Below are 27176 nucleotides of genomic sequence, written 5' to 3' on the forward strand. Positions count from 1 at the left end.
AACCCAAATAAAATAATACAACTTTTAAACCAAAATTACTCCAAATGTAATAAATAAAAAAGAAAATACTTGTAATCAGATCAGAGTAGTGCAGGGCGGGCAACGGATATTTAAGAGGAATAAGGAAATTGAATCGCATTCCTGAATCGGAAGTTATAATTAATTAGAAATGTATTACAATCGGCGGGGATAGCACGCAATACGCCTTCGCTTGAGTCTTAAGAGAAACTCCAATCGATTCCAATTTATAAAAGCCCATTTCCTAGGAGGTGAAACACTTGGCCGAGTTACGTCGTTACATTTGTTCTCCCTGATCCGACAATTCCAGTACGGTGATTGAAAATAGCACATGAACAATGTTTAAGGGACAAAAGGTAAGGAAACAATGGTCCAGATAAGGCAGAGTCGTATGATGTCCAGTCCGTGAGCGAAGCAGTTCTAGATAAATTTACCGCTCCCCCGCCATACTTTTGACTTTTTAAAATGGACGTATGAAACTATGACGCATTCGGAACACACCGAGAAAAAGCTTTTTCGTTTAATAAACATTCAAAGTACATCGCAATATTTGGTTATTTATATTAATAACCATTAATTTAGACCAATTATATATATTGTTTATAAATAAAAAAGCATGCAGATTGTACTCATTAAAGCATAATCTTGTAGTACGTTACGCAGTGGCGGGCTTTTGTTTGAAGTTGCGTTTTTTTTATGAGGACATCCGTATTAGAAATAGTGATCCGCTTTGATACTTCAAACCCTCCAATATTTTCTGTATTTTGCATACCTTTGCTAAAAACCCCATTCCTTAGATGTCTATTCACACGCATTTCTTAGTTCTCTTGTTAAAGGACACTCTGAGGTTGTACAAATCTCTCATCTGTTGCACACGTTAAAAGCCAGTACAATCACGTTTTCTTTTAAAATATATTACGTAAGGATAACTGTTTCTTGGGTCTTTCTATGAGGCGAACTTTTATTACTGTAAGAATGGGCGTCAAACGAGCTTTTTTAAATTTAGTACGTATTTTCTTCTTATTATTATTATTCATAGTCGAGCTCCAGTAACCCGAACTTTCTCCAGTTGTTGTCCGATGCTATTATTCTTCAAAACTTCACAAGAGCGGATATTTTTTTTTATTTTTTTTTTTTTACTGGGGCTTCCGACATCTGGGTCATTTCAGCCCCAAGCTAAGTCAAGTCAATATTCTATTTACACTTCTATTTACAAACACTACATTCATACAGATAAATACATTCATACACATAAATACATCCATACAATACACTCATTCCGTTTGGGAGTACTTGATATTCCTCCACCGACCTATACTCGAACTAAACTAGATTGGGGTCGATGGAGTACTTTTATAAATATTCCGCCATCGACCCCGAACACATACTCATACGCTCTCATCGTTCGAGGGGCGATGATGATGTTATATTTCACCCTCACCCCTCGCCATTCACGCTAATAAATACATGCACTCAGACAAACATATAGACACACAACACATGAGACATACTATATACAATAAAAAAATCCAATTTCCCGTAAAAATCGGAACAGGGGACCCTGAAACTCGCTGCAGTGCTCGAGTACCTTCTTCAGATTGGATGGCATGCCTACGCGCTCCCTGTAGGGAGCCAAGGCATGGCATGTTTCCAGTATGTGGGACACATCGAGCAACCTTACTCTGCATAAGAGGCACCTGCGCGGGCTTTGGCCCAAGAGCAGGTGGCCGTGTGTCAACCGTATATGGCCTATTCTTAATCGGACCGGATATTTAAACTCATTCTTTGTCTGGAATATCCTCCGGTGATGAACACTTTCATATGCCTTAGAGAAATATTTTCACTCTTTTTAAACTTTAAAATACATGTTGCAAATAAGTTTTATGGGTTTTCCTTGTCACCTCAACCTGGAGGACACGGGTTAATGGAAGCCTGCTGTGACGGACTAACGTGACTGGCTGGTTCTCAGTATGAAAAAGTGTAGGTAAAGCTATATGATGACTTTTGGAAGCGGGGTAGGATCAGTCCGTCGACAAAAGGAATGTTGAAGACGTTGTAGAAGTGAAGTTAATGACTTGGTAAAGAGCTTAAACAATTTGTCGAAGGAACTTTGATGGTAAGGATTGGATGCACTTGGCGGAACCCTACATCCCACTCCGTATGTCCAAAGTTTGTAGTTGTCTAACTCTTCTGATAAGCTGATGTCTCTTAAGTCTTGTGTCTAGGTGTAGGAAATTCTAAGTACCATATTTGTATGGTAGTCGATAGCTCTATGTAATTGATCTTCGGTGGAGGACAAGACTGTTTTTTCAATGTGTACCTAACTGTGTTCATTTCTTCCTTGTCCTGTCTTATCCAATACTTTTTGCACCAGTATCTGATAAACTCAAGGTGACTTTAGATGTGGGACGTTGCTTGGATTCGGAGCATTGATCCATTAATGATTCAGAGTTTATTTTCACTTTTTTTAACGAGGGTTCGCAACAGCACAGATCATATAAACTCTCAGGATGCCGGTGTTTTTGAAAAAAAAAAAAAAAGGTCAATTTGCAAGTATGTCGGGTTCGAATGCAAGGCCGCTGGATTCGAACCCGGGACCTTTACCTTACAGAGATGAGAGCCGTGTCAACGCCTAAACCGTTGCGGCTACCGACACCCCCATATTATATATACAGGGTGAGTCATTTTTTGACGCACCATTGGAAAATCAACGTGGGTGCGTTTAAATCTGACTCGAGGCTTATTTCCTTTGATTAATACGTTAATAAAAGAAAGTGTGTCAATTTTCGGTGCACCATAGGAAAATCAACGTTGGTGCGTCTAATTATGACTCGGTACATTTTGTTTTGTTAGTCTCCTACCAAAAAATAGGCGAGTCACTTTTCGCACGACATTCGTTACAAATTAGTTTTAGTAGGTTGGAAGGGAAATAAACAAAACCAATATTATTAAAACATTCAAACACAATGTAAAAATTTAAAAAAAATTCTTCACAAATTAATTTGATTAAGGTTTAAGAGTTTTTTTTTTTCGTCCGATCATCGTTTTACGATAGACTGTGTTGCAGCAAATGGAGGTCTTTCGAACAATTATTATAATGATTTTGAACATTTTTGGTTTGCTAACAAAGGAGATTGTTACATTTATTTAATTTTTTCCAGAAAAAATACTCTTAAACCTTAATCAAATTAATTTGTGAAGAATTTTTTGTAAATTTTTACATTGTGTTTGAATAATGTTTTAATAATATTGGTTTTGTTTATTTTCCTTCCAACCTACTAAAACTAATTTGTAACGTATGGTGCGTCGAAAAGTGAGTGACTCGCCTATTTTTTGGTACGAGACTAACAAAATAAAATGTGCCGAGTCATAATTAGACGCACCAACGTTGATTTTCCTATAGTGCGTCAAAAAATGACTCACCCTGTATATACATTCAGTACATGTAAGCTTTTTTCGGGCAAATTGACATTTTTAAAATTTAAAATTCACCCTTTCTTTAAAGCATTACAAAAAACATAGATGGCCTGAAATAAGCGCATTTAAAATAAAATTCCTGTACTAGCGTTGTTTATATATATATATATATATAAAATAATTGAGCTTTTATAAGACCATAGAAAATGAATTACAATTAAAATTTAAAAATATATAAAAATTGTGGTTTATATTTTGTACAAACCCAAAAAAATTATGAAAATAAAGGATTCTTCGTTTAATCGATATTGGAATGATATAAAATTAAACATAAATATAAATACAGCCAGGTAATAAATTGTTAGTTAAATTTTAACCTATCAAAATGATTTTCCAGTGTTTTAGTGAATTTTCTTTCAAACCGTCATAATTAAATAATTTTTAATACCACCCTTGAATTTTTGATCAGGTTTAATTTGGTTTACAGTAAAAATAACATGTCGATAAAAATACATATATAAATAAATACATATATAAATGAAATAAACAAATAAACAACAAAATAAGAGTGTCCTTCATGCGGTATTTTAGACAAGTACCAATTTTATATTTTAAAAGTTATCAAATTAAGAGAAAAAATAAAACAAAACCTTTTAATTCATTAGGTACGTACATTGTTCTATGTTAATTAGTTTTATTCGATCTCAAATTTACACTGCATTTAAGGCAAATTAAGATTTTTTTCAAGAAATGTCATAGCCTGCATGCAATTGCATTAAATAAGAAAACGAACGTGCTTGAAATCTCGATCCGTAATATCTTGTAATTCTTTAGGATTTGGGAAGTGAAGAGGCCAAGTTGTTCGACTCTTCAAAACTTTAGATTAAAACACTAACTTTTTAAAGAATTAAGGCAGGAGGTCCGGATATTAAGTATCGCGGGGGGGGAGGGCTTTCTCACACTAGTCCACCCTAAATATTTCAGCCCTGTTAGGTTTCATAAATATCTAGAAACCGAAAGATTAATAACGATAAAATTTCTTGGCGTGATCAACGTCTTTCACGATCTGTCAGTCACACGAAAAGTTTCGTTTAATAAAAACTAAAAACTCGGTGACGCTAAAATGTTTCCTGGGCCTGAATACAAAATCGTCCCACACATGTGTCTCTCGCCTCTGCGACAAAAAATTTTTATACAGGGTGATTCGCTACTCGTAAGACAAAGTCCGTCGGGTGCTTCAACGCCTCAAATGTAACAAAAAAGTTCCGATGAAACACGGTTCGAGTCTCAGCCATTTCGCAGATATTCAACATTTTATGTGTTTTTAGTATATATCTTTTATTATGTATTTTTAGTATAGTATCACAAATCTACTCGTAGCTCTTGAACTATACGATTTTTGGGAAATCAAAAAAAAAAACATTGAAAAGAGCGTTAAATTTCCTTCTACAACATTCAATTTGATTTTTGGTTAAAAAAAACACTAAATCATTCAAAAATCGCTACATTTAAAATTGATTAAAAAACTAAATTTCCGACCACACTGGAAAAATTCACGGTAGAGATTGTGCACATTTCATGACCAGTTCTTCATTTAATACGTTTTCTAGCGATATACCATTTTCTTTTATTTCATGGAAGCACACTTAAAAAAAAAAAAAAAAAATTCCGCTTAATTTGGTTGTTTATTTTGTTTATTGTCTCCTTTTTATGTGTTTTGTTCGATTTTTACGTTGAATTTTTCTTTATTTTTGTGATATTTTTATTAGGTTAAAAGCTGGGTTTTAAAATTCTGCATTGTTGTTCTTTTTTTCTTTTGTCTGTGTTTAGTGTAGATATTTTGTCCAGTTTTTCTGCTTTGGTTGTTCGCTATGTTTATTGTTTCTTTTTTATGTGTTTTGTTCGATTTTTACGTTGAATTTTTCTTTATTTTTTGTGATATTTTTATTAGGTTAAAAGCTGGGTTTTAAACTTCTGCATTGTTTTCTTTTTTTCTTTTGTCTGTGTTTAGTGTAGATATTTTGTCCAGTTTTTCTGCTTTGGTTGTTCGCTATGTTTATTGTTTCTTTTTTATGTGTTTTGTTCGATTTTTACGTTGAATTTTTCTTTATTTTTTGTGATATTTTTATTAGGTTAAAAGCTGGGTTTTAAACTTCTGCATTGTTTTCTTTTTTTCTTTTGTCTGTGTTTAGTGTAGATATTTTGTCCAGTTTTTCTGCTTTGGTTGTTCGCTATGTTTATTGTATCTTTTTTATGTGTTTTGTTCGATTTTTATGTTGAATTTTTCTTTATTTTTGTGATTTTTTTTATTACGTTAAAAGCTGGGTTTTAAACTTCTGCATTGTCGTTCTTTTTTTTCCTTTGTCTGTGTTTAGTATATATTGTCCAGTTTTTCTGCTTTGGTTGTTCGCTATTTTTATTGTCTCTTTTTTAAGTGTTTTGTTTCGTTTTCCTTTCATTTTGTGCTTTTTTTATTACTTTTATTAAATTAGGAAATAAATTTTGCCCAGGACAAAAAGTTGAATAACTACACTGAGAAACCAAAAAGTGATGAACCTCAATTAATTTTGTAGTTTCTTAAACAAAATATTAAAGGATTGGAAGGAAAGAAAACAAAGATAAAATCTCCGACTTGTGTTTACAATTAGATTTTGAAAATAAATCTGGGAATATTCAATCTTTTCCTCTGTTTCCTGTAAAGCTCTTTCTAATGTTCCGGTAGTTTGAAATTTTTAAGTTGTACCATTTTTAAATTTCAAATTTGAGTGATGGTTTAAGTGATACAGATTCTGCTAGAATCATAGCATTGTTGGAAGATGGAAGAAATCAAGTGTACGTGGACAGGGTGCATGACGTACCCAGAACAATGTCCGAAGGGTTTTCCATCGTTACTGGAGTTTAGTCAAGAAAGCATGCATCAGGTCGCCATCGTGTCACATCTCAGAGAACAACGTTTTATTGTTTCCAATGTACTCCGTAATCCATTCTACTGCTGTTGAGATCAAGTAACGACGAATATGTTATAAATGTTTCAAAATCAGTTTACGCACTGTAATGGAAGACTGTCAGAAGCTGGATTACGTGCGAGAAGGCCTGCCACTGTTCCAGAACTTAGAACAAGACATAGAACAGCTCGCTTAAGATTGGAATAAAACCTTGTCATCAGACGAGTCAAAGTTTTCTTGGAGGTCTTCTGACGGCCGAGAGAGGGTTTGGAGAAGAACAGGAGTGCGATATCCCCCAGCATTTTTACTACGGGCGAACCTGTGGAGGGTGGTGGTGTTATGGTTTGGGCAGGCATTTCTATGGAAGGTCGCACAAACTTGATCTTCATCGGGGATTCCCTAACAACTGCGTGATACATTGAAGATATGTTATCAGAAGTTGTTCTTTATATGGAAGCAATAGGCGACGGTTTTATTTTTATGCATGACAGTGCAAGGCCCCAAACTGCTAGGGTCGTTGATGACTTATTAGGAACGGGCTTCAAATTCTATGTTTAGGGTGGATAGCATTTAGTCCCGAATTAAACCCCATCGAACACCCATCGGACGAGTTGTGGGTGAGCGTAAAATGTCACCCAGTGGTGAGAATTTGCAGAAATTAAGACGGGCACTGTTCATCATAAAATCAATGCGACGTCGAATGAAACCGGTGATCATCGCAAGAGGAGGAAGTCCTCTCTACCGTAATGAATATTTCCTTCATTGTTTCCATAGCAACAATTTTTATACAATTGTTTTATTCAATTTAATTTTTTATGTAATTTTTTCCTTTAGCTATATCTTAAATTTTTCTTTAAAAATATCCAGTAAACGACAAAAAATAAAAATTATAACTATTGCAAGTATTTTAGAACAAAGCGAGGGTGGCCACATTTTTTGCCTTTCAGTATAGATTAACTTATATTCGTCTTTTTCATAGCGTCACGACTTTTTTCCCCTTTAGCTTAAAATGTCTGCATTGTTTGATGTAATTAAAGAAAACGGTATACTGCTAGAAAGCGAAGGAATTAAACTAAGGAGTTTAAGAACTTTGCCAAACTGTACGTTTTTCCAATGAGGTTGGAAATTTAGTTTTTTTTTACCAATTTGTAAATGTAGCAGTTTTTGTAAAATTTAGTGTTTGCTTTTTACCAAAAATCAAATTGAATGTTCTAGAAAGGTGTCTTCTTAAAGGAATTTTGACGCTCTTACAATGATTTTTTTTATTCCCCAAAAATGAACAGTTTAAGTGCTACGAGTAGATTTATGATAGTAGTATTGTAGATAGTTGAAAAAACAAAATCAACAGCGAAAAGGTTTAGAATCGGACCATACGAACGTTTTTGTCACATTTGAGTTGTAGAAGCTGCCCAAGAACATTGTTTTATGAGTAGTGAACAGCGGGAACACACCCAATGTATCCCATGCGACACTACCCGACATAAATCCGAAGTCCATTTTTCCATAAGATTTTATTACCTCCGTGCACATCTGCCCCATGCTATGCAACGCCACCCTACTCTACATTATGTGATCCACAACGTCCAGATTTTCGTCGTGTAGCATCGAGTACAGTCAAAGACAAAAGAACCGGACACTCATATTTTTATTCAAACTACATGCATTATTGTCGTTATATTAATTACGACGTATTTATTTTAATATAAACCAAATTAACCGAGATCAAAAATTCATTAGTTTTTTAATTAATTGTAATAGTTTGGTAGAAAAGTGATCAACACACCGGAATACCATTTTTCGATATCGTGTAATTTTATGAGCAAAACCGTGTAATAAAGGTTTTGCTCATAAAATTACGCCATTTTCGTCGAGTAGCGTCAGAACAGGACACTCATATTTTTTGTAGTTTATTTCAAACTATGTATATGTAATTCTGTCGTTATATTAATTAAAACATGCTATTTTAATGTAAACCAAATTAAACGAGATCAAAAATCCGTGAGTTTTTATAAAAATTATTTAATTATGATGGTTAAGCAGAAAATTTAACAAAACACCCGGATAACTTTATTTAAAACAATTAAATTTAACTAACAATTTATTACATGGTTGTGCTCATAAAATTTAACTAACAATTTATTACAAGGTTTTGCTGAAAATAGTACATTAAGATCAAAAGAGGCGTTGCGATTGTGATACACGCTGTGTGACTGTACGTGGCGTGCGCTTGACGTCGCATAGATGTGCACACCCTACCAAAACGCGACAAGGCGTCGGGTAAGTGTGTTCCCGGCTAATCGCCTTGTATAATGACGGTTACTTCTTCATTCGGAATACAAAAAAAAAATAATAATAATGAAAAAGATTAATAAATTATTCTAACGTATTGTAATTCACAAAGGTAACAAATACGCAGAAAATTGTAACAACTTTCTATATGGCTTTCGAATGGGATCTGTAAGTTATTTATTAGAAGGGGCCCCTGTTAGAAAACAGTGTGGAAACTCCGTTTTCAGGGATGTTTAAGTAAGAATATGAAGGGAGGAAAAATCCAAACGATGCGGTGGAACCCTCGTTTTGTAGGCGGCCAACTGGTGGGGGCTGATGTTCAACTGAATATTAAAACCATTCTACCTTCCTATTTCTATTTACTTTGAAAGAGTGCTACATTGAGATTTTCCCCTTTTATTTTCGCGTTTGATTTATTTTTGTTTATCCTTTCCTGAAAGAAATTACACTTTATTAAATGGTGATCGAAAATATCGACGGACTTTTTGAATGAAATATCCGAAAAATGTTTTCACGTAAAAAAATATTTAGCTGGTGCAAAAATAACTATTTTTTGTTTTTATAAAATAAAGAACGTTTATTCGAAATATTTTCCATCACAATCTGTACATTTTTACTAAATTTATTTCGACTCACAATAAATTTTTGGAATGCGTTTTCGGCTTCACCGCCTTCTCAAATAAATGTATCCCTCAAAAAGTGATCAAAACGCCTAATGCTGAGAACACACTTACCCGATAATTAATTTTTAATCACAGTTAATTTGGTTTATATTAAAATAAGTATGTTGTAATTAATACAACGACAATAATACATGTAGTTTGAATAAAAATATGATTTTCCTGTTCTTTTGTCTTCGACTGTACTCGATGCGACCCGACGAAAATCTGGACAGTGGGGATCGCAGAGCGTCGGGTAGATGTGCACAGGGGTAACCTTACGGAAAATCGAAGTTTCGATTTGCGTCGGGTAGCGTCGCACGGCGTAGCATCGGGTAAGTGTGTTCCTGGCTCTACGCGATCCCCACTGTCCAGAGTTTCGTCGGGTCGCATCGAGTACAGTCAGAGACAAAAGAACCGGACACTCATATTTTTATTCAAACTACATGTATTATTGTCGTTATATTAATTACAACATACTTATTTTAATGTAAACCATTAACCGAGATCAAAAAATCATTAGTTTTTTTTTTTAAATAATTTTAATGGTGTAGTAGAAAATTGATCAAAGCACCGAGTAGCATTTTTTGATATTATGAGTTTAACTAAAAATTTATTACACGGTTTTGCTCATAAAATTCAGAACAGGACACTCATATATTTTGTAGCTTACTTCTAGCAAAGTATATGTAATTTTGTCGTTATATTAATTACAACATTCCTATTTTAATGTAAGCCAAATGAGATCAAAAATTCATAAGTTTTTATAAAAATTATTTAATTGTGATGGTTAGGCAGAAAATTTATTGAAACACCGGAATAACTTTATTTAAAACAATTAAGTTTAGCAAACAATTTATTACATGGTTGTGCTCATAAAATTTAATTAACAATTTATTACAAGGTTTTGCTCAAAATTGCGCATTGAGAATAAAAGAGGCGTTGCGATTGTGATACTGATTTGTGATACACGATATTTGACTGTACGTGGCCTGAGCTTGACGCCGCACAGACATGCACACCCTACCAAAAGGCGTCGGGTAGCTCGCATAGCGTTGCATCGGGTAAGTGTGTTCCCGGCTTAAAAAGTGGAGGTCTGTAAGCGAGAGGTCGGGTGAATATGGAGGTTTCAATCCTAAGTGCTTAAGTTTCCGCAGGGTTGGCTTGCGTCTTGTAGCCTGGAGTTATCGAGAAGAAGAATCGGCCCATTACGGTTTACCAATGGACAAAGATGTTGCAGTTTCACGTGCATTTTGTCAATTTCTTGGCAATATTTCTCTCCTGTGATAATTTCGCGTTTTTTTATGTTTGTTTTATTTACTTTTTTATTTAGTTCACTATTTTCGTGGTCCACTTGACCAATCAATACATGACAATTAATTAAGGTTTTTAGTTGAGATGAAAAAAAATTTTATTCAGTTTCGCGCAAGTCGCCCAACTTTAAATTGTATAAATAAACTTGACGAAAACCTAGTTTGGACATATTTAATTTCGTAGGTTCTCTCTCTTATAAGATTCAATGGAAACTAATCTGTTTTGTATGTAAGATAACAGTTAAAGTATTCATTAAAATCCATAAATTAGCTTTGTTTACATGACAAGTTCCTACGAAAATAAAACAAATTTTCAAACGTGCATTAATTTTGCACCAACCCAATACAACTTTAAAAGACCAATAAGCCTTTATAACAAGATACGTCTCGATACAAGGCTAAAGTGTAAACATTCATTTTTAAAGTTTCACCGGCGTTGTAGCTGGTCTGGAGTAGCTAATGGCTCTATCTAATTACACGTATGTGGCTTGTTAATTAAGTGGATACTTACTTTGTACCAGTTTCTCAAGACCGAACACTGAGTCTGTTAAGACAATACAGGTTAAGTTTTAAAAACTTGCAAGTAGCGGGGGGTCCGACTTGTATTTTTTAGAATAGAAGGTTTTTATTTATGCTAGATAAGTTTATGTTAACTCATCATCAGATTACAGGTCATGGATACAATTTAAAATCTTCTTGAACAGTGTACTTCGGATTATTATAAATTGTTTTCTGATTAAATTTATAAATTGGTTGATAGAAAGTTCTTTTATTTTATTTGGTAGGTATATTATTTATATTCCTAAAGAGGATTATTGACTGTTTACTATTTTCACAAAACGGATTAAACAAGAATCATAATTTCACATTTTTATATTGCATGTTTCGAAGGTTTTTTCAAATTGTTTTTTTTTTTTTTTTAATTTTAAAACACATGTAGGGCCGAAATTGTCATTGCTTTCAATTTTATAAAAAGAGGATTGCACTGTGCTTGTCTTCTCGAATAGATAATCCTAATTTCACTTTTTTGTTTAAGGTTTTAAAATTTTTATAACATGTGTGTATATATTTTTTCCCGTCAAATTGACCCTTTTTAACTTCAAAATACCCTTTTTATATTAAATTAATTCTTTTTAACTTTAAATTAATGCTTTCTTTACAGCATTCAAAAACTTAAAGGGTGGTATGATGTATAAGCATGCAAAGTAGAATTCCTGTATAATTAAATAATAAAATTAAATATAAAAATAAAAGATTCTTCTTCTTTTCATTGGAGATTTTTTAAGTTTAAAATAGTTTTTATCATATTTTTCAAGATATAACATAAAAATTAGTTACAATTAAAATTACAAGTTATGTAAAATTGTATAAGTAGAAAAAATAATTCTTCCTTGATTAGAGAGATTTGAGTTTTTTTAAATTATAAAATAACATCATTGGTCTTGATCGGATCGAAGTCACAATAGCTCAAATGGTAGAGCAGCGGCGTATTTAGCCGAAGGTCGTGGGTTCGAATCCCACTGTTGACACTGACTTTTTTATCTCAACAAATACCTTATATAAAAATTAATTAATTGAAAAACATTATTCGGCCAATCGGACCACGAACTCTAATGAATTGTATTGTATGTTCGCGAAAATCCGAATTTCTCTCTCCGAAATATTGGACGGGTTTTAAATTTTTCAAAAAATAAAATTAGAGATGTACTCCTGACTTCCAATTTTAAGCAGGGCTGCTGGATACTTATACATTTTTCCAAAAACACCGACATTTACTGTATAGCTAGTAACTAGTAACTCAAGTGGTAGAGCAGCGGCGTATTTAGCCAAGGGTCGTGGGTTCGAATCCCGCTCGTGGCACTTGCTTTTTTATCTCTACCAATACCTTTCACAAAGATTAATTAATTGGAAAAAGTTAATTGGTCAATCGGACCACGAACTCTAATGGATTTAATAAAAACTAAAATTTAAAATTAAATACATAAACTTTAATTGCAAGTCAGATTTGAACCAACGCAGTTTGATTAGGGTATTTGGCATTTTTGCAATTCGTAATTATTCATTTCAATAAAAATTGAGAAAAACCCCTCAAAATTTCTTTGAAACAAGTTTTAAACTAAATACTTCATAAAGAAGATAAATAATACATGAGGAATGATAACCAACTTTAAGATATATTTTTGTTGGTCTCATCAATTATTCAATTTGATTTATTCCATAAAAAAAATTGAGAAACAAACTGAAAACTCTTTTGAAACATTCGATTAAGACTGTAATAAAATATTTCAATTGATATATGATGGACAAAAATAAAAATGCTCGCCTTTGAAATAAACATCAAATCAATTATTTTCTGACATTTTTTCATGTGTTATGATCACCTATTTCTTTTATTCCCAGAAATTGATCATGTACGGAACTCTTTCGTACAGAAGGGCTTAACGTTAAGACTTAACCTCGACCGTTAGGTGCCAAGGACGTGGGGTCAAAACTACTTTACAATACTTGTTTTTTTCATATTTTACTCAATTAAAATTCCATGGGCTATGCCGGGGATTCAAACCCACAACTACTAAAAACTGCCTCCCACACAGTTTGGTTATAGACATGGTTTCCATTTTTTAAAGAAGTTATAAATTATGTATACGAAAATTTAGAAAAAAACAACACAGTTGGTCAATAAATTCGAGCAAATATCAATATTATGGCATCAAAGGGGTTGCACTTAACTTCTGTATACATTTAACTAAAATGAGAAAACAATCTGTGATAGTAAACAATAAACTTTCGAATCAAAACACCATTACATTAGGTGTTATTCTATTTTACGGCCAATTTTATTAATTATTTGTATAAACCAGATAAAATACAGTTCTACTTCAATAAGCTGGTGATATAAGCTAACGTTATTACAATTTATTACATATTTGATTCCAAATTGAATTGGTTTATCCACATTTACTATATTTGCAAAAAGATTCTTTAATTATTTCAATTAATTAATCTTTATGTAAGATATTGGTTGAGATGAAAAAAATTCGTGTGACGAGCGGGATTCGAACCCACGACCTTCGATCCGCTCAGGTGGTAGAGCAGCGGCGTATTTAGCCGAAGGTCGTGGGTTCGAATCCCGCTCGTGACACTGACTTTTTTTATTTCTACCAATACCTCCATAAAGATTTACTTTTTATGTTTTTCTTTTCTGGTTTTAATATGAAGTTCTGATGATTTTTTTTTTTTTACAGGAAATATCCGCACAACAAGTGTTTTTGATACTGAGACAAAGACACATTACTGGCTTACAGTTGTCGCCCAAGATTACGGCGTGGTTCCTCTTTATTCAACACTGGAGGTAACAAACTTTTGACCATATTATAATTAAGCTGAATGTACAGTTCAGTAATAATTGTTTAAATTTATCCTGTTAAGACCGAAAAACCAAGCAAAAGCAACCCAATTGTATTTGTGATTATTAAAATAATAAAAATAAATTTAAAAAATTAAAACTAAAGAGCTTTTGCTTAAGAACGGTTTAAGGTCAAGTAGACTAAAATATATACTTTTTTTATTCAACACTGGAGGTACAAACTTTTGATCATATACTGACAGGAAAAAAATTCCACCAAATTGATTTTTTTGCATTTTCTCGATAAAAGAAAACTGCCCTCAATTTGTCTCATTGTTTTTATCAATAAGTTTTTGTATGCTATGTTTTAAATTGGGAATATCAATAGAGGTAAACATACTTAATCCTTAATCCAAAACATGGATAAAGGATTTTTCAATGTATTCTTTTTATTTTTTATTTTTATTTTTACGGAATTTAAAATATTTATTCAGTCTCATTTGAATTATGAAACAATAAACTCTTTAGGTTTCATATTTGTTTTCTTAATTTCAAATGTGTGGTGATTAGTGACCGTTAATCGATAATTATTCAGAAATCGTGAGATGCGGTCCAGACCGCATCTCACGATTTCTTAATAATTAATTTCACATTTTAAACTTAAAAAGGCCACTTAGTGATGAGGTCTTTGAATGTGGTCTGGCACTTATTGATGATGGACGTTTCCTGGATGGATTCTACCATAGAAGGGTAGGGTAACAGAACCACAGGATGACCGTATTTTGACTTTGAGAATTTTGCGAAACCGGCACCTTGGCACCTTACTGTTGTTGATGCGATTCGTCAGCTCCAGGAATTTCGAGGAGTCCAAATTTCTGAACGCACTGCTCGAAGAAGATTAAATCAGTATGGTCTGATGGCTTTTCGCCCCGTAAGAGGACCGGAATTGACCAGAACACCCGGAGTTGCACGGCTCGCATTTGCTCGAGAACACAGTCATTGATCTTTGGTCTGCTGTACTTTTTAAAGATGAATGTAGATTTGCTCTACAATCTCCAGATGGGCGTGAAAGAGTGTGGAGAAGGCAAAATGAAAGGTACGAAGCCTTTAATTTTTACCAGAGTCAACCTTTTCAGTGTAGCTCAGTGAGGTGTGAGTCGCACATAGTTGGTCGTTTTTCGTAGAGGGTCTTTTACGGCCACTCGGTATGTGGATGAAATTTTGGAACATCGTGCGTTGCCTATCCTCGATGAAATCAGCGACAATCCTATTCTAATGCACGGTAATGCCCGTCCACACGTCGCTCGCATAGTGCAAACGTACCTTCAAAAGCATAACATCTTGGTCATAGCCTAGCCAGTCCGTTCTCCAGACTTGAACCCCATCGAACATTTATGGGATAACCTCAAAGGACGAATAAGAGCACGTCCATCACTTTCTGCTACACTCCACGACCTTGAAAGGATTCTTCGTGAAGAATGGGCTAACCTCCAGCAAAGAGACATTTCCAGACGGGTAAAATGTATACCGAGGCGTCTTCGAGATGTAATTAAGGTAGGAGGAGGAAATACGTGATTTTGAAATGTTAATTAAAAATCTAAAACAAAAGTAAAACAAATTTTTCAGTCTGTTTTATTATTTTTTTTTTTCATTTTCCTTAGCAATTTACATTTTTTTACTATTTTGGACAAAGATTCAATTATTACACGTTAAAAAACGTGAAACTTTGATTAATACATAAAAATATATACAAATCACGTTATATTACAAGTGGGTGGAATTTTTGGCCTGTCAGTGTATTATAATTAAGCTGATTGCAAAATTCAGTAATAATTGTTTAAATTGATTCCGTTAAGAACCGAAATAATAAGCAAATGCAACTCAATCGTATTTTGGGTTATTAAAATAATTTAAAAAAATTAAAAATTAAAACTTCATTGTTGCTTGAACGTAACTTGAAAATTAAAACCTGAACAGTGCTTGTGCCCAAAACTGTTTAAGGTCAAGTAGACTAAAATATATACATATTTTCTTTTTTTAGCCAGAAATACAGTCGATACACATTTTTCATTAATTTTCATTAATAGGACATCTGTATGCACAATTATTATAGTGTCATCTACATATTTTTTTATAAGGAATCGTACCCTCGCTTTTGTGATGTTTAACATTTTTGTTTTTTCCAAAACAAATAAAAAGTACAACAAATAGGACATCTGTACAGTTCCAACATACACTAAATGAAAAAAAGAAACAAAACAGAGAATGAAAAAAAAAATACCGGAAAAAAGACGAAAACAACATTAAACAAAAAATAATATTTCGCTTTGAATTTTTCCCGAAAATCACAAAAATGGTGATAACATTGAAATGATTCTGCTGAACCAAGAGAAAATTTGCAACGGTTTAGAATCCAATAACCTATACATAAATGGCATAAACGTGGCCATTGAAAGTAAACCAGAATTTGAGCTATAAAATGTTTCAGAGGTTTTTGTCCATTTCATTCTTATTTTTCTCATTTATAATAAAATAAAACCCAAAATTTGTTGATATAGCCTGAAAGAAGAGAGGTTAAGTTTTACAACGGTTTTTTTTAACAGTGAATTTGGATAAAATTCGGAGGTGTTATGAATTTGTAAATATATCACCGAATATTGTTGAGAGAAAAAATTGCCTCCGGCAATCGAGCAGAAATGTCTAGTTTTTATTTGATTTTGATTTAAAAATTTGTATTAAAGGGCTTTAAAGGGTGCTTAAAACGAATTGAAATGTTCGTTAATGATTTTTTTTGTTTTTTGCCTACTTTACGGTTTACTGTAGTTAACTTTTAGATATCTAATCATCATCAAATCTCAATTAATACGATCCTATTAATTTCTTATCCTACAAATTAACTGATATATAACCTTGAAATGAGTACTTGCTCCAAAAAATATAATTATTATTTAAATTACCTAAAATATTTATTTACAAATCTCAGACTAACTGCCAAATGCTGTCAACAGCTAGGCCATTTCAGCCCCCAACGCATGCAGTCTTTAAATATTAACAGGCCCTTACTTAACTCATTCTAAAATGATTCGTATTACATGCCATTCGCTCAACACCAAGGGTACTGGTGTACTCAATATCCTTCCATGGCTCTTCGATTAACCCCCAATATTGATGTGGTACTCAATATTTTACCATTGGCCCTCTCCCACTATACATTATACACAAAATGATGAGACCAGAATCATCCATTCAGTCTTCAGTCTTATCCGTCCAGCCGCCGAGGTCGGGTCCCAGGGGCTATCAACCAACAGCTATGTCATTCCAGCTCTCATCACAGTCAGTTTCTTAATCCAAACCTACTTACTCTTAAATAAATTCTTTCTTATTCACATACCATTCACTCAGGGAATAATTGATCATTACCCTTTACGCCTATTATACTAATCTAATTGAGAGTTGATGGGGTATTCATATTCCGCCATCGACCCTCTTACACATTCATGCTAATAAATACATTCACTGTTAACGGACACCAGGGTACACAACAACATCAGTACTACATACAATAAAACAACCCTGTTGTTTCTGTGTGTTTTATGTTGATGGGGTACTCAATATTCCGCCATCGACCCTCTTACACATTCATGCTAATAAATACATTCACTGTTAACGGACACCAGGGTACACAACAACATCAGTACTACATACAATAAAACAACCCTGTTGTTTCTGTGTGTTTTATGTTGATGGGGTACTCAATATTCCGCCATCGACCCTCTTACACATTCATGCTAATAAATACATTCACTCTTAACACACACCAGGGTACACAACAACATCAGCACTACATACAATAAAACAACCCTGCTGTTTCTGTGTGTTTTATGTTGATGGGGTATTCATATTCCGCCATCGACCCTCTTACACATTCATGCTAATAAATACATTCACTCTTAACACACACCAGGGTACACAACAACATCAGCACTACATACAATAAAACAACCCTGCTGTTTCTGTGTGTTTTATGAGTTGGACAATTCCTTGGAACCGTCATAACTCCGAAACCATGAGACGAATTTTTATGAAATCAAGTACATCTCTGAAATCATTTGTTGGATTCTTATGCAATTTTCAGGGATTATGCGAGCTGCCCTCTAGATGATCCCTTATTAATTTTATACTAATCGGATAAACATACGCACATGTGCATGAAAACATAAAATCTGTTTCACAGCTATATTGTTGAAACAGTTTGTCAGATTCTTAATAATTTCAGGTATTAGGTAGATTGCTTTTTAGATGATCCCCTATTAATTTTATACCAATCGGAAAAACATGCATGCTTATGCATTAACGTAAAATCGATTATACAGCTATATCTCTGAAATCATTTGTCGGATTCTAAAGAAATTTCACAGATTATGTGAGTCGCTTTCTAGATGTTCCCCTATGAATTTCATTGCAAACAGATTAACATATGTACATGCGTATGCACAAAATGTGAGAAATTTGTACTGTCCACTTACTTGGCAGACGATTTTTATTAGTTAGCGTTAGTCTTAATTTGCTTGAAAATATTTTGATATTGTTTTTAAATTTTCCTTGTTAGTCGCAGTAATTGACAATGTCATGATGTTAATGATCATCGAGTTTATTATCTTTCACTAGAATCATTTAGGATCAATTAAGGTTTAGGCTGTTCCATAAACAATGTGTCAAAATGATATTGTTTTCCACAAAGAGTGTTTACAGAGCTCTAAGGGATATTTCCGTTTAATTAATGAACTAAACGTTCTCTTAAAATTCATTAATTCACCTAGTCTAATACGTATGAAAGACAATAGAACATTTTCATGTAAACAGTGACTATGAAGACATTGATGACCCCTGAGTAATCAACAACAAATCAGAAGCTTTTTCCTCAAATGGCCAATTAAATTCAAACCTAACCCAGGCTAACAATTTGCTACCCCATTGCTTGAATTTCCATTTAATTTGTCAACGTTTTTAGTCAGTAATGGTTAGGGATGGTTAGGGGTAATTACAGTAATAGTCAATGCCATACTTTTTTGTAAGATATCCCCTTTAAATTTTTAACCTCCATGCTTATCCAATAATTTTCATATGAATTCTATTGGACAAATTCATTGATTTATGTATGCAGAGGATGGAAGACACTTAAATGAATGATGACAGAATGTAATATAATTACAGTTTGGTCGTGGTCGTTATACAATCGGTGTGCAAACATCCAATTATTGATTTTTTCTTTCTTAAACATGAGATAAAATATACCTATATTTTATACTAGCTTTTAAATTATTAAATCTATCATTTCTATGAAGAAATAGAGTGTTTCTAACTATATCATAATACTTTTTTTGTTCTTGTTATAATTTTTGTAAATTTTAATCTCTACCGATTTCAGGTCTATGTGGAAATCAAAAATGTGAACGACAATGCTCCACTGACTAAGGAACCGGTTTACTATCCTCATATTATGGAAAACTCACCACCTGGAACACCTGTAATCCAAATAACAGCTACAGATCCCGATTCCCCTACAATTTTGTACAGGATAACGTCTGGAAATCCAGAGAGTTTCTTTTCCATCGACACTCGCACTGGTAATATGAATAGCTTTTTGGTGTCTAATATGATTGACAGAAACGTAAAAATTTTTCATTTAGGAATTGTGGTTGTGAATAATATTTGGTAAAAACTGTTTATTTAAAGTTTCATTTATCTTTCATAATCTTCATTAAACTTTGTTAATAAATCGCTTGCTTAACAAAATAGCTTTTCATAAATAAATGCAACATAAACTTTGAAACATTTTTTCCCATAAAAAGCTTTTATTTCTTACAAGTTACATTAACATTTGAAGAAAACTGTTTTGTCTTATTTACTTTTATTTTTGTTATAATAAGATATAATAATACTGCTTTATTTTAGGTGTCATCTCTACAACTGGAAGAAAATTAGATCGAGAATATCAAGCAGAACATGTTTTGGAGGTAATAATTTTGCATGTTAACAATTAATCACACATTTTGTTTAGAAGAAAATACCAAAACATTTTTCTTATCAATTTTATGTATATAATGTAATTAAATAATTTTTTTTCTTCTGGGAATTAGTACAGTAATAAAATTGTCCTATGACTAATATGTTAACTTTTATGAATAACTACTTCAATTGAAAAGTAATGACCAGATTTAATTAAAATTTTAACATGGATATTTTTTTAGCTGTATACACTTTTTTGGGTTGGGTTAGGATAAGGTTAAGGACAGGTTAATGTAAAAGAGTTCATCAAATGGCCAACACAAAAACTGTACACAAAACTACTAAAACTAGAATAGTAGGACTGCTAACTTGACACTGGAGTCTACAGAGGCATATGTATAGATTCAATAAGCAGATAGTGCCAGGAACAGTGGAATATGTCCTCCGGTGGTGTGAAGACCTAAGTAGGCTGAGATTCCTACTCCTGGGGGAAGAAAAGCCTTAAGTTTAACTAAGAGCTCTAGATAATAATGGAGATTGCACAATAGACCAAGTGCGAAGTTCATCAAGGGCAATTCCTTTTAACCTTTAGGGATTCAGTTTCATAGTAGAGTTGGTGTTAGAGAGGAGTTAGTTTAGGCTAGGCTAGGTTGGCTAAGTATTAGGGATGTGATAATGCAAAAAATTTCATCAGAGGACCATCGCAGAAATTAATGGCAGAAGTGCAAAAAGCTATGAAATGTTAGGATTAGCATGATAGTATGACTGCTGACATTGCAGGCTACAGAAGCACATGTATTCATTTGAAGCAGATGATATTAGGGCAAGACTGTTGTTTGACAACAAATTTTTGGATTTCCATCATTACCTCTGGGATCTTAACATCCCTGTGTAAATCATTAATACTTCAGCACAAACAAATCTGTACAGTTATGGCTAGAAAAAGAAGAAATGGTGGAAAATGTTCTCTGTTGGTGAAAAGATGTAGGAGGCTAAAATTCCTACTCCTGGAAGTTAAAAAGTCTAGGCCTGAAGGATAAACATGGAAATCCTAGACAAACCTTTGGTCTTAACGAAGATTAACGAAAAGCTCTTGACAATGAGGTCAACTCCTAACATTTAACGTTTAAGGGCGGGTTAAGTAAGGTTAGGCTAGGTAGGGTTGAGGTTAGGTAGAGTTTGGGTTAAATTACATATCCATGACTTTCTTTTTATTGATTTTCTGTTTATATTTATTTACTTAATTTTATATTTTACTTTATTTTCCTCAAATGGATATCTATATTTTCTGTGATATTACTTTCAGATTACATTAACTGATGATGGAACACCTCCACTGCATAGTTCAACACGAGTGGTAATTACCATAGACGATGAAAATGACAACAGTCCACATTTCCAATATAAATTTTATAACATTCACATTCCTGAAACAAGGCATCATGAAGCACCTCTTATTCAGGTGAGCTTTTATCATTTTTTCTACGATTTTCCGATTTTTTTTTTTTTTTTAATCGTGTGTATGGTTTTTCAATAAATTATATTTGTTTTTATCAAAAACTAATGGAATAAATTGTATTATTTTAGTCCAGTTCAAGTGAAATGGATGTTGGCTTAGAGACACTTATCATTAACGGAACATGGGAAAGTTTTCCAGAACATGAAACGGGAGATCATCTATTTAGGGTACATGTTTATTTTATCTATTTGTACAGATTAATACTTAAATTTCATTAAGTTTGATTGGCTTAATATAATGTACTTTATAATTTTCCACAAATTTAGAATTGCTTATTACATATTAACCTATATCATAATATTTTCAGATCATAGCTATCGACAATGATTTAGGAAATAATTCTTCCATATTCTACGAAGTTATGTCTGGCAGAGGGAAAAACAAATTTAAAATCCACCCCACGGCTGGAGCAATTTATTCCCTAAGTTCATTTCAGCATGGAGAAGAATATGATTTATTAGTATGTATTGTATCTGTTATCTAATCAATGAGTATTTTATTAATGTTATACAAAAAAATTATTTTATAAAGGTACGAGCTACAGATCAAGGAAAGCCTAATAAATCTGCCATAGCAAAAATCTCGGTTCGAGTCCTTCCATTACCTGACGATTCCAAACATCCACCAGACTGTAAGACCAAAGACCAACATGTTTCAGTTCAAGAAAGCGATTCAGTTGGATTTTTAGTTATTTTAATACAGTGTGACGATTTAGACGGTGATGTCCTTTGGTACAATATTATAGGTAATAACATATTGTTGATATTCATTTGTCCATCAAATAATCTTATAGTTAATTTCCTTTCCTTAAAGACGGCGACCCTCGCTCAGAATTTATGATAGTCGGTGACGAAGGTAGCATACTCTTAGCGAAACGACTAGACTGGGAAGTTCAGTCTAAGTACAATTTAACCATCAAAGTTACTGATGGAATATACAATGCATACACTCAGGTAAAATTTAAATTTTTTTTAATATATTTCGCATTATGGTATTACTTGTATATATGACTTCTCTCCTTTGAGTAATTGTATCGATTCAGGTAATTTTTACATAATAGCTAACATTTACATTTTACATAGAAATTGTGTAAATGGAATATTAATCAATATTATTTACTATTAAATTCACTAATTTAGTGGTCTGCTTGACCAATTAATATATTATAATTAATCATGATAGCTCAAGTGGTAGAGCAGCGGCGTATCAAGCCGAAGATCGTGGGTTCGAATCCCGCTCGTGTCATTGACTTTTTTATCTCAACTACATAACCTTAATTAATTATAATATATTAATTGGTCAAGCGGACCAAAAAATTATTGAATTTAATGATTTAAAATGAAGTATACTTCACTAAAGCTCTCCGTGGTCATTTCATTTGTCGTCGAGAATCCAATCCGATTACACGACATTTGAAAAATGGCAAAAAGGAGGGAAAATTCAAAAGGTGCGNCTCAATAAAGATCGAAACATTGGCACGATAAAGAAAATGTTTTTCTGAAACCTACATCACACCAGACCGCATCTCACGATTTCTGAATAATCATCGACAAACAGTCACTAATCACCACACATTACAAATTATTGCCATAACAAACATGTGAAAATACATCTTCTTACATTCATTCACAACATATTCTTGACAGTAGTGTTAATTCAATTATGTATCTTTTCTGTTGTAGGTTTTTGTATCTGTTGTTGATATTAACGAATACCGTCCCATATTTTCTAAACCTATTTATACTGCCAACATATCCGAAAGTTCTGTGCCTGGAACAGAGGTTGTAAAACTAACAGCTACTGATGCTGATCGGGATAGCAAAGTTGTTTACAGTTTGTACAATGCTCAAAGCCCTTCATCGCTTCATTTGTTTAAAGTAGATTATCAGACCGGTTCTCTTTCCGTTGCAAAACCACTGGATAGGTAAACTAGATTAATTAATGAATAATTTTTCTTTAAATAATTATTTTGTCTTTTTATAGAGAAACGATAGCAGAACATATTATTACAGTCATGGTAAAAGATCAAGCAACTCCAGCAAAAAGAAATTTTGCAAGAGTAATCATTAAAGTTAATGATGCAAACGATCACGCTCCTGAATTCAGCGTGTCTATTATGCAAGGACGAGTTTTCGAAACATCGCCGATTGGTACTACTGTTCTTTCTTTAAATGCAGTCGATAAAGATCATGGCATAAATGCCAAGGTTGTATATTCCTTACAATCTGGTAAGTTGTGATTTTTAATATATAGTTATATAAATTGTATTAACGTGTTGACATCTTTTAGGAAATGTGGGCAATGCATTCTTTTTGGATCCAGTAATTGGAAGTATCAATGTAGCAAGGGATTTGGATATTAGTATAATGAATGAGTACATGCTTATAATAAAAGCCTCGGATTCTGGAAATCCTCCATTAGCTAGTACTATACCAGTTCATATCATAGTTGTGATGGCAGACAATGCGCCACCAAGGTAATAATTTGCTTGGATTTGTAAAGGCCCTTTTACATGAGTAAGTTTTTTTTTTTTTTTTTCAACCTCATGTAAAAGGACTAAGTTGTTTCATCAAAAATATCAGCACGTTGGAAATGTTTGATCTAAGAGTTAACAGTGCTCCTCATGTAGATGAAATATAATAATATAACAATAAACATAAATAATGTTTAGCTTAAAAACTTAACTTATTTTGTGTAATGAAAAAAAAATGAATTTGTGAATTATGCTATGTAGTGTCTTTAGCACAAACATTGTCAACATTTATGATATCTGAATAAACCAATTGTTTTGTGCTGCCAATATTCGTATCCAGAAAGCAGTTAACCTTTGGGTACCTGCAACCCAAAATCCCATAATTAAAAAACAAATTAATGACATTTTTATGAAAAAATACATATAGAAAGAAGACAAATAACGCTGTTAATTTTTTTTTTTACTATAAACAATAAAAATAAAATAAAAAAATCAAGGGATTTGCAGCAATTGAAGTCATACGCCGACTCAAACTATCACAGATCCTGCAGCCAATAAATAATAATATCTATATGTTTTTAGTTGGTCCTAGTTAACCAAAGTAATTATTTATATTATTTAAAATTGTTGTGTAAAGTGTGGTTGAAATGAACAATTAGTCGCACAAGCAGGACGAGGTCACGACACCACAAGTGGTTAGATCAGCGGCATATTGAGCCAAAAGTCACGGATTTGAGTCCTGCTTGTGACACTAATTTTTAATTTCAGTCATGCTTTACATAAAAATTATAAATCAATTTAAAATAATAATCTTTTCCGATCCATTTTATAAAAAGGGAACTTTAATATTTTCTGTACATTCCCACCTGGTGGTATGTCAATTCAAATTACCTATTATTTATTTTTTTATTCAAAGATTTGATCGAAAAACTTATTCGTGTAAAAGGGCCTTGTCACTTTCTGTGTTCATACCTAGTGGTTGCCAATTAAAACCCCCACCTACAATTTTTTGATAAAAAAAACTTACCTGTGCAAAGGGGCCTTGACAGTTTCTGTGTTTATACCTAGTGGCTGCCAATTAAATCCCCCACCTTCAATTTTTTGATAAAAAAACTTACCTGTGCAAAGTGGCCTTGACAGTTTCTGTGTTTATACCTAGTGGCTGCCAATTAAAACCCCCACCTTCAATTTTTTGATAAAAAAGACTTACTTGTGTAAAGGGGCCTTGACAGTTTCTGTGTTTATACCTAGTGGCTGCCAATTAAATCCCCCACCTACAATTTTTGGATAAAAAAACTTACCTGTGCAGGGGCCTTGACAGTTTCTGTGTTTATACCTAGTGGCTGCCAATTAAATCCCCCACCTACAATTTTTGGATAAAAAAACTTACCTGTGCAAAGGGGCCTCAGCAGTTTCTTTGTTCATACCTAGTGGCTGCCAATTAAATCCCCCACCTACAATTTTTTGATTAAAAAGACTTACTTGTGTAAATGGCCTTAATTCTGTGGCTGTCAATTAAAACTCTTCCACCAAATTTTACCCATTTTACTTACCCCAAAGGGCCTTAATATATTCTACATGCGTGCAATAGTAAAATGAGAAATTTCTTTGTAGATTTACCCGAAGGGAAGTTGCAGCAGAATTATACGAGAATGAGCCAGCAAGAATTGTAGTGAAGCACCTTGAAGCTAGAAGTACATCATCATTACATTATGAAATAGTGCAAGGAAATGTGGACAATGCATTTTACGTCAATCCTACTACTGGTGTTATATATACAAATACTCCTTTAGATTATGAAAAAAATAAAGTTTATAATCTAACTGCTACTGCTACAAACATGGTGGAGTATTCTAATATGTTCATGCTAGTTGTAGAAGAATTTTTTTATAATAATTTTATGTTTAGGCTGGTGCTAAAGCTGTGTGTCATGTTGTTGTGCACCTAATGGACAGAAATGATAATCCTCCTTATTTTCGTGAAACTTTATACCAAGGGTGGATCAATGAAGGAGCGCCTATCGCTTCGCTTGTATTTTATAATCAAAGTTCCCATCTTGTATTAGCGGCTTCAGATGAAGATTCTCAGCTGAATGCTTTATTGCAATACGACATTGTTGAACCAGGGCCTCAGAGATGGTTTCACATTGATTCTACAACAGGTTCAATCGACAATATTGTATTATTATTTTTTTTTTATTTGCTCAAACCAACATTAATATTTTATAGGTGCAATAAGAACAATAGCAACATTAGATCATGAAACAGATCCGTTAATAGAATTCCACGTAAAAGTCACCGACTTAGGAAAACCTCGCCTTTCTTCAGAAACGCTTGCTAAAGTTGTGATAAAAGTGAATGATATTAATGACTGCAGCCCAAAATTTTCTCAACGCATTTACAATACGTCTATCCTAACACCAACTTACGCAAATATTGCAGTTCTGCAGGTTTGTATAACATGTTCATTTTGTAAAAGATTCTAGTTATCAGGGACAGGATTTATAAGTGAAATAAAATATAAAATATGTTTAATTCTATTACTTAAGGGTTCAAGGTATGTTCTTGATAGAAAAAAAAATTCAGTTGTTACAACCAAGATTTCGACCAATTGGCATTATGTCAATTTGTAGATATATTTTTGCACTGATTTGACCTTAAAATAGGTCGAAAACTTGGCAGTAACAATTGAATTTTTTTTTTCTTTCATCAAGACCAAACCGATTATTCATGATTGAAAACATGGTCGATTCGTCTGACACTTTAAACAAAACTATGGGTTGACAAAATAATTGCTTTTCACTCCGCAAACATGGAATAATTTTTACTTATGTCAAGGCAACCAGCATCTAATCCATATCATCGTTTACCAAGATCCATCAATCCAGAAGGTTCTTTGCTATGTAGGCTTCAGTTTAACCAAAATCAGCTCTGTACCACTTATTTAAGATAAGATTGAGGAACAATAAATGTTGCGAGTGTGATAGGTCAGTAGAGCACTTAGACTGGCATGTACACTTTCTGCCAGACTATCTATTTATAATTATTGTCTTATATCCTTGTTATTCTTGAAGTGATGCCGCATCGGGGGTTGTTCAGGCAGGATTATTTGCCTCTGGCATGGGGGGGGTTAGATGTGGACTTTTTATTTTATTTATAGACCAAAATATGTAAATTAAGATAAAATAT

At 33.1% G+C, this 27176-nt stretch overlaps 1 protein-coding gene across 1 annotated transcript in view; it reads left to right on the forward strand.

Annotated features, from left to right (window-relative positions):
- Positions 1–27176, forward strand: part of LOC106663275 (fat-like cadherin-related tumor suppressor homolog) — a 128006-nt gene that overhangs the window by 75422 nt on the left and 25408 nt on the right. The window contains exons 2-14 of the mRNA XM_024229586.1: positions 13887–13993; positions 19416–19614; positions 19943–20004; positions 21303–21458; positions 21823–21975; positions 22047–22260; positions 22329–22468; positions 23198–23439; positions 23499–23743; positions 23805–23991; positions 25603–25756; positions 25897–26149; positions 26217–26437. Of these exons, the coding sequence (XP_024085354.1) occupies positions 13887–13993; positions 19416–19614; positions 19943–20004; positions 21303–21458; positions 21823–21975; positions 22047–22260; positions 22329–22468; positions 23198–23439; positions 23499–23743; positions 23805–23991; positions 25603–25756; positions 25897–26149; positions 26217–26437 (2333 nt within the window). The remainder of the gene's footprint in view (positions 1–13886; positions 13994–19415; positions 19615–19942; positions 20005–21302; positions 21459–21822; positions 21976–22046; positions 22261–22328; positions 22469–23197; positions 23440–23498; positions 23744–23804; positions 23992–25602; positions 25757–25896; positions 26150–26216; positions 26438–27176) is intronic.

The sequence above is a fragment of the Cimex lectularius genome, unplaced genomic scaffold (genome assembly GCF_000648675.2).
Source record: "Cimex lectularius strain Harlan isolate CLEC.00 unplaced genomic scaffold, Clec_2.1 scaffold310, whole genome shotgun sequence".
NCBI classification, from domain to species: domain Eukaryota; kingdom Metazoa; phylum Arthropoda; class Insecta; order Hemiptera; family Cimicidae; genus Cimex; species Cimex lectularius.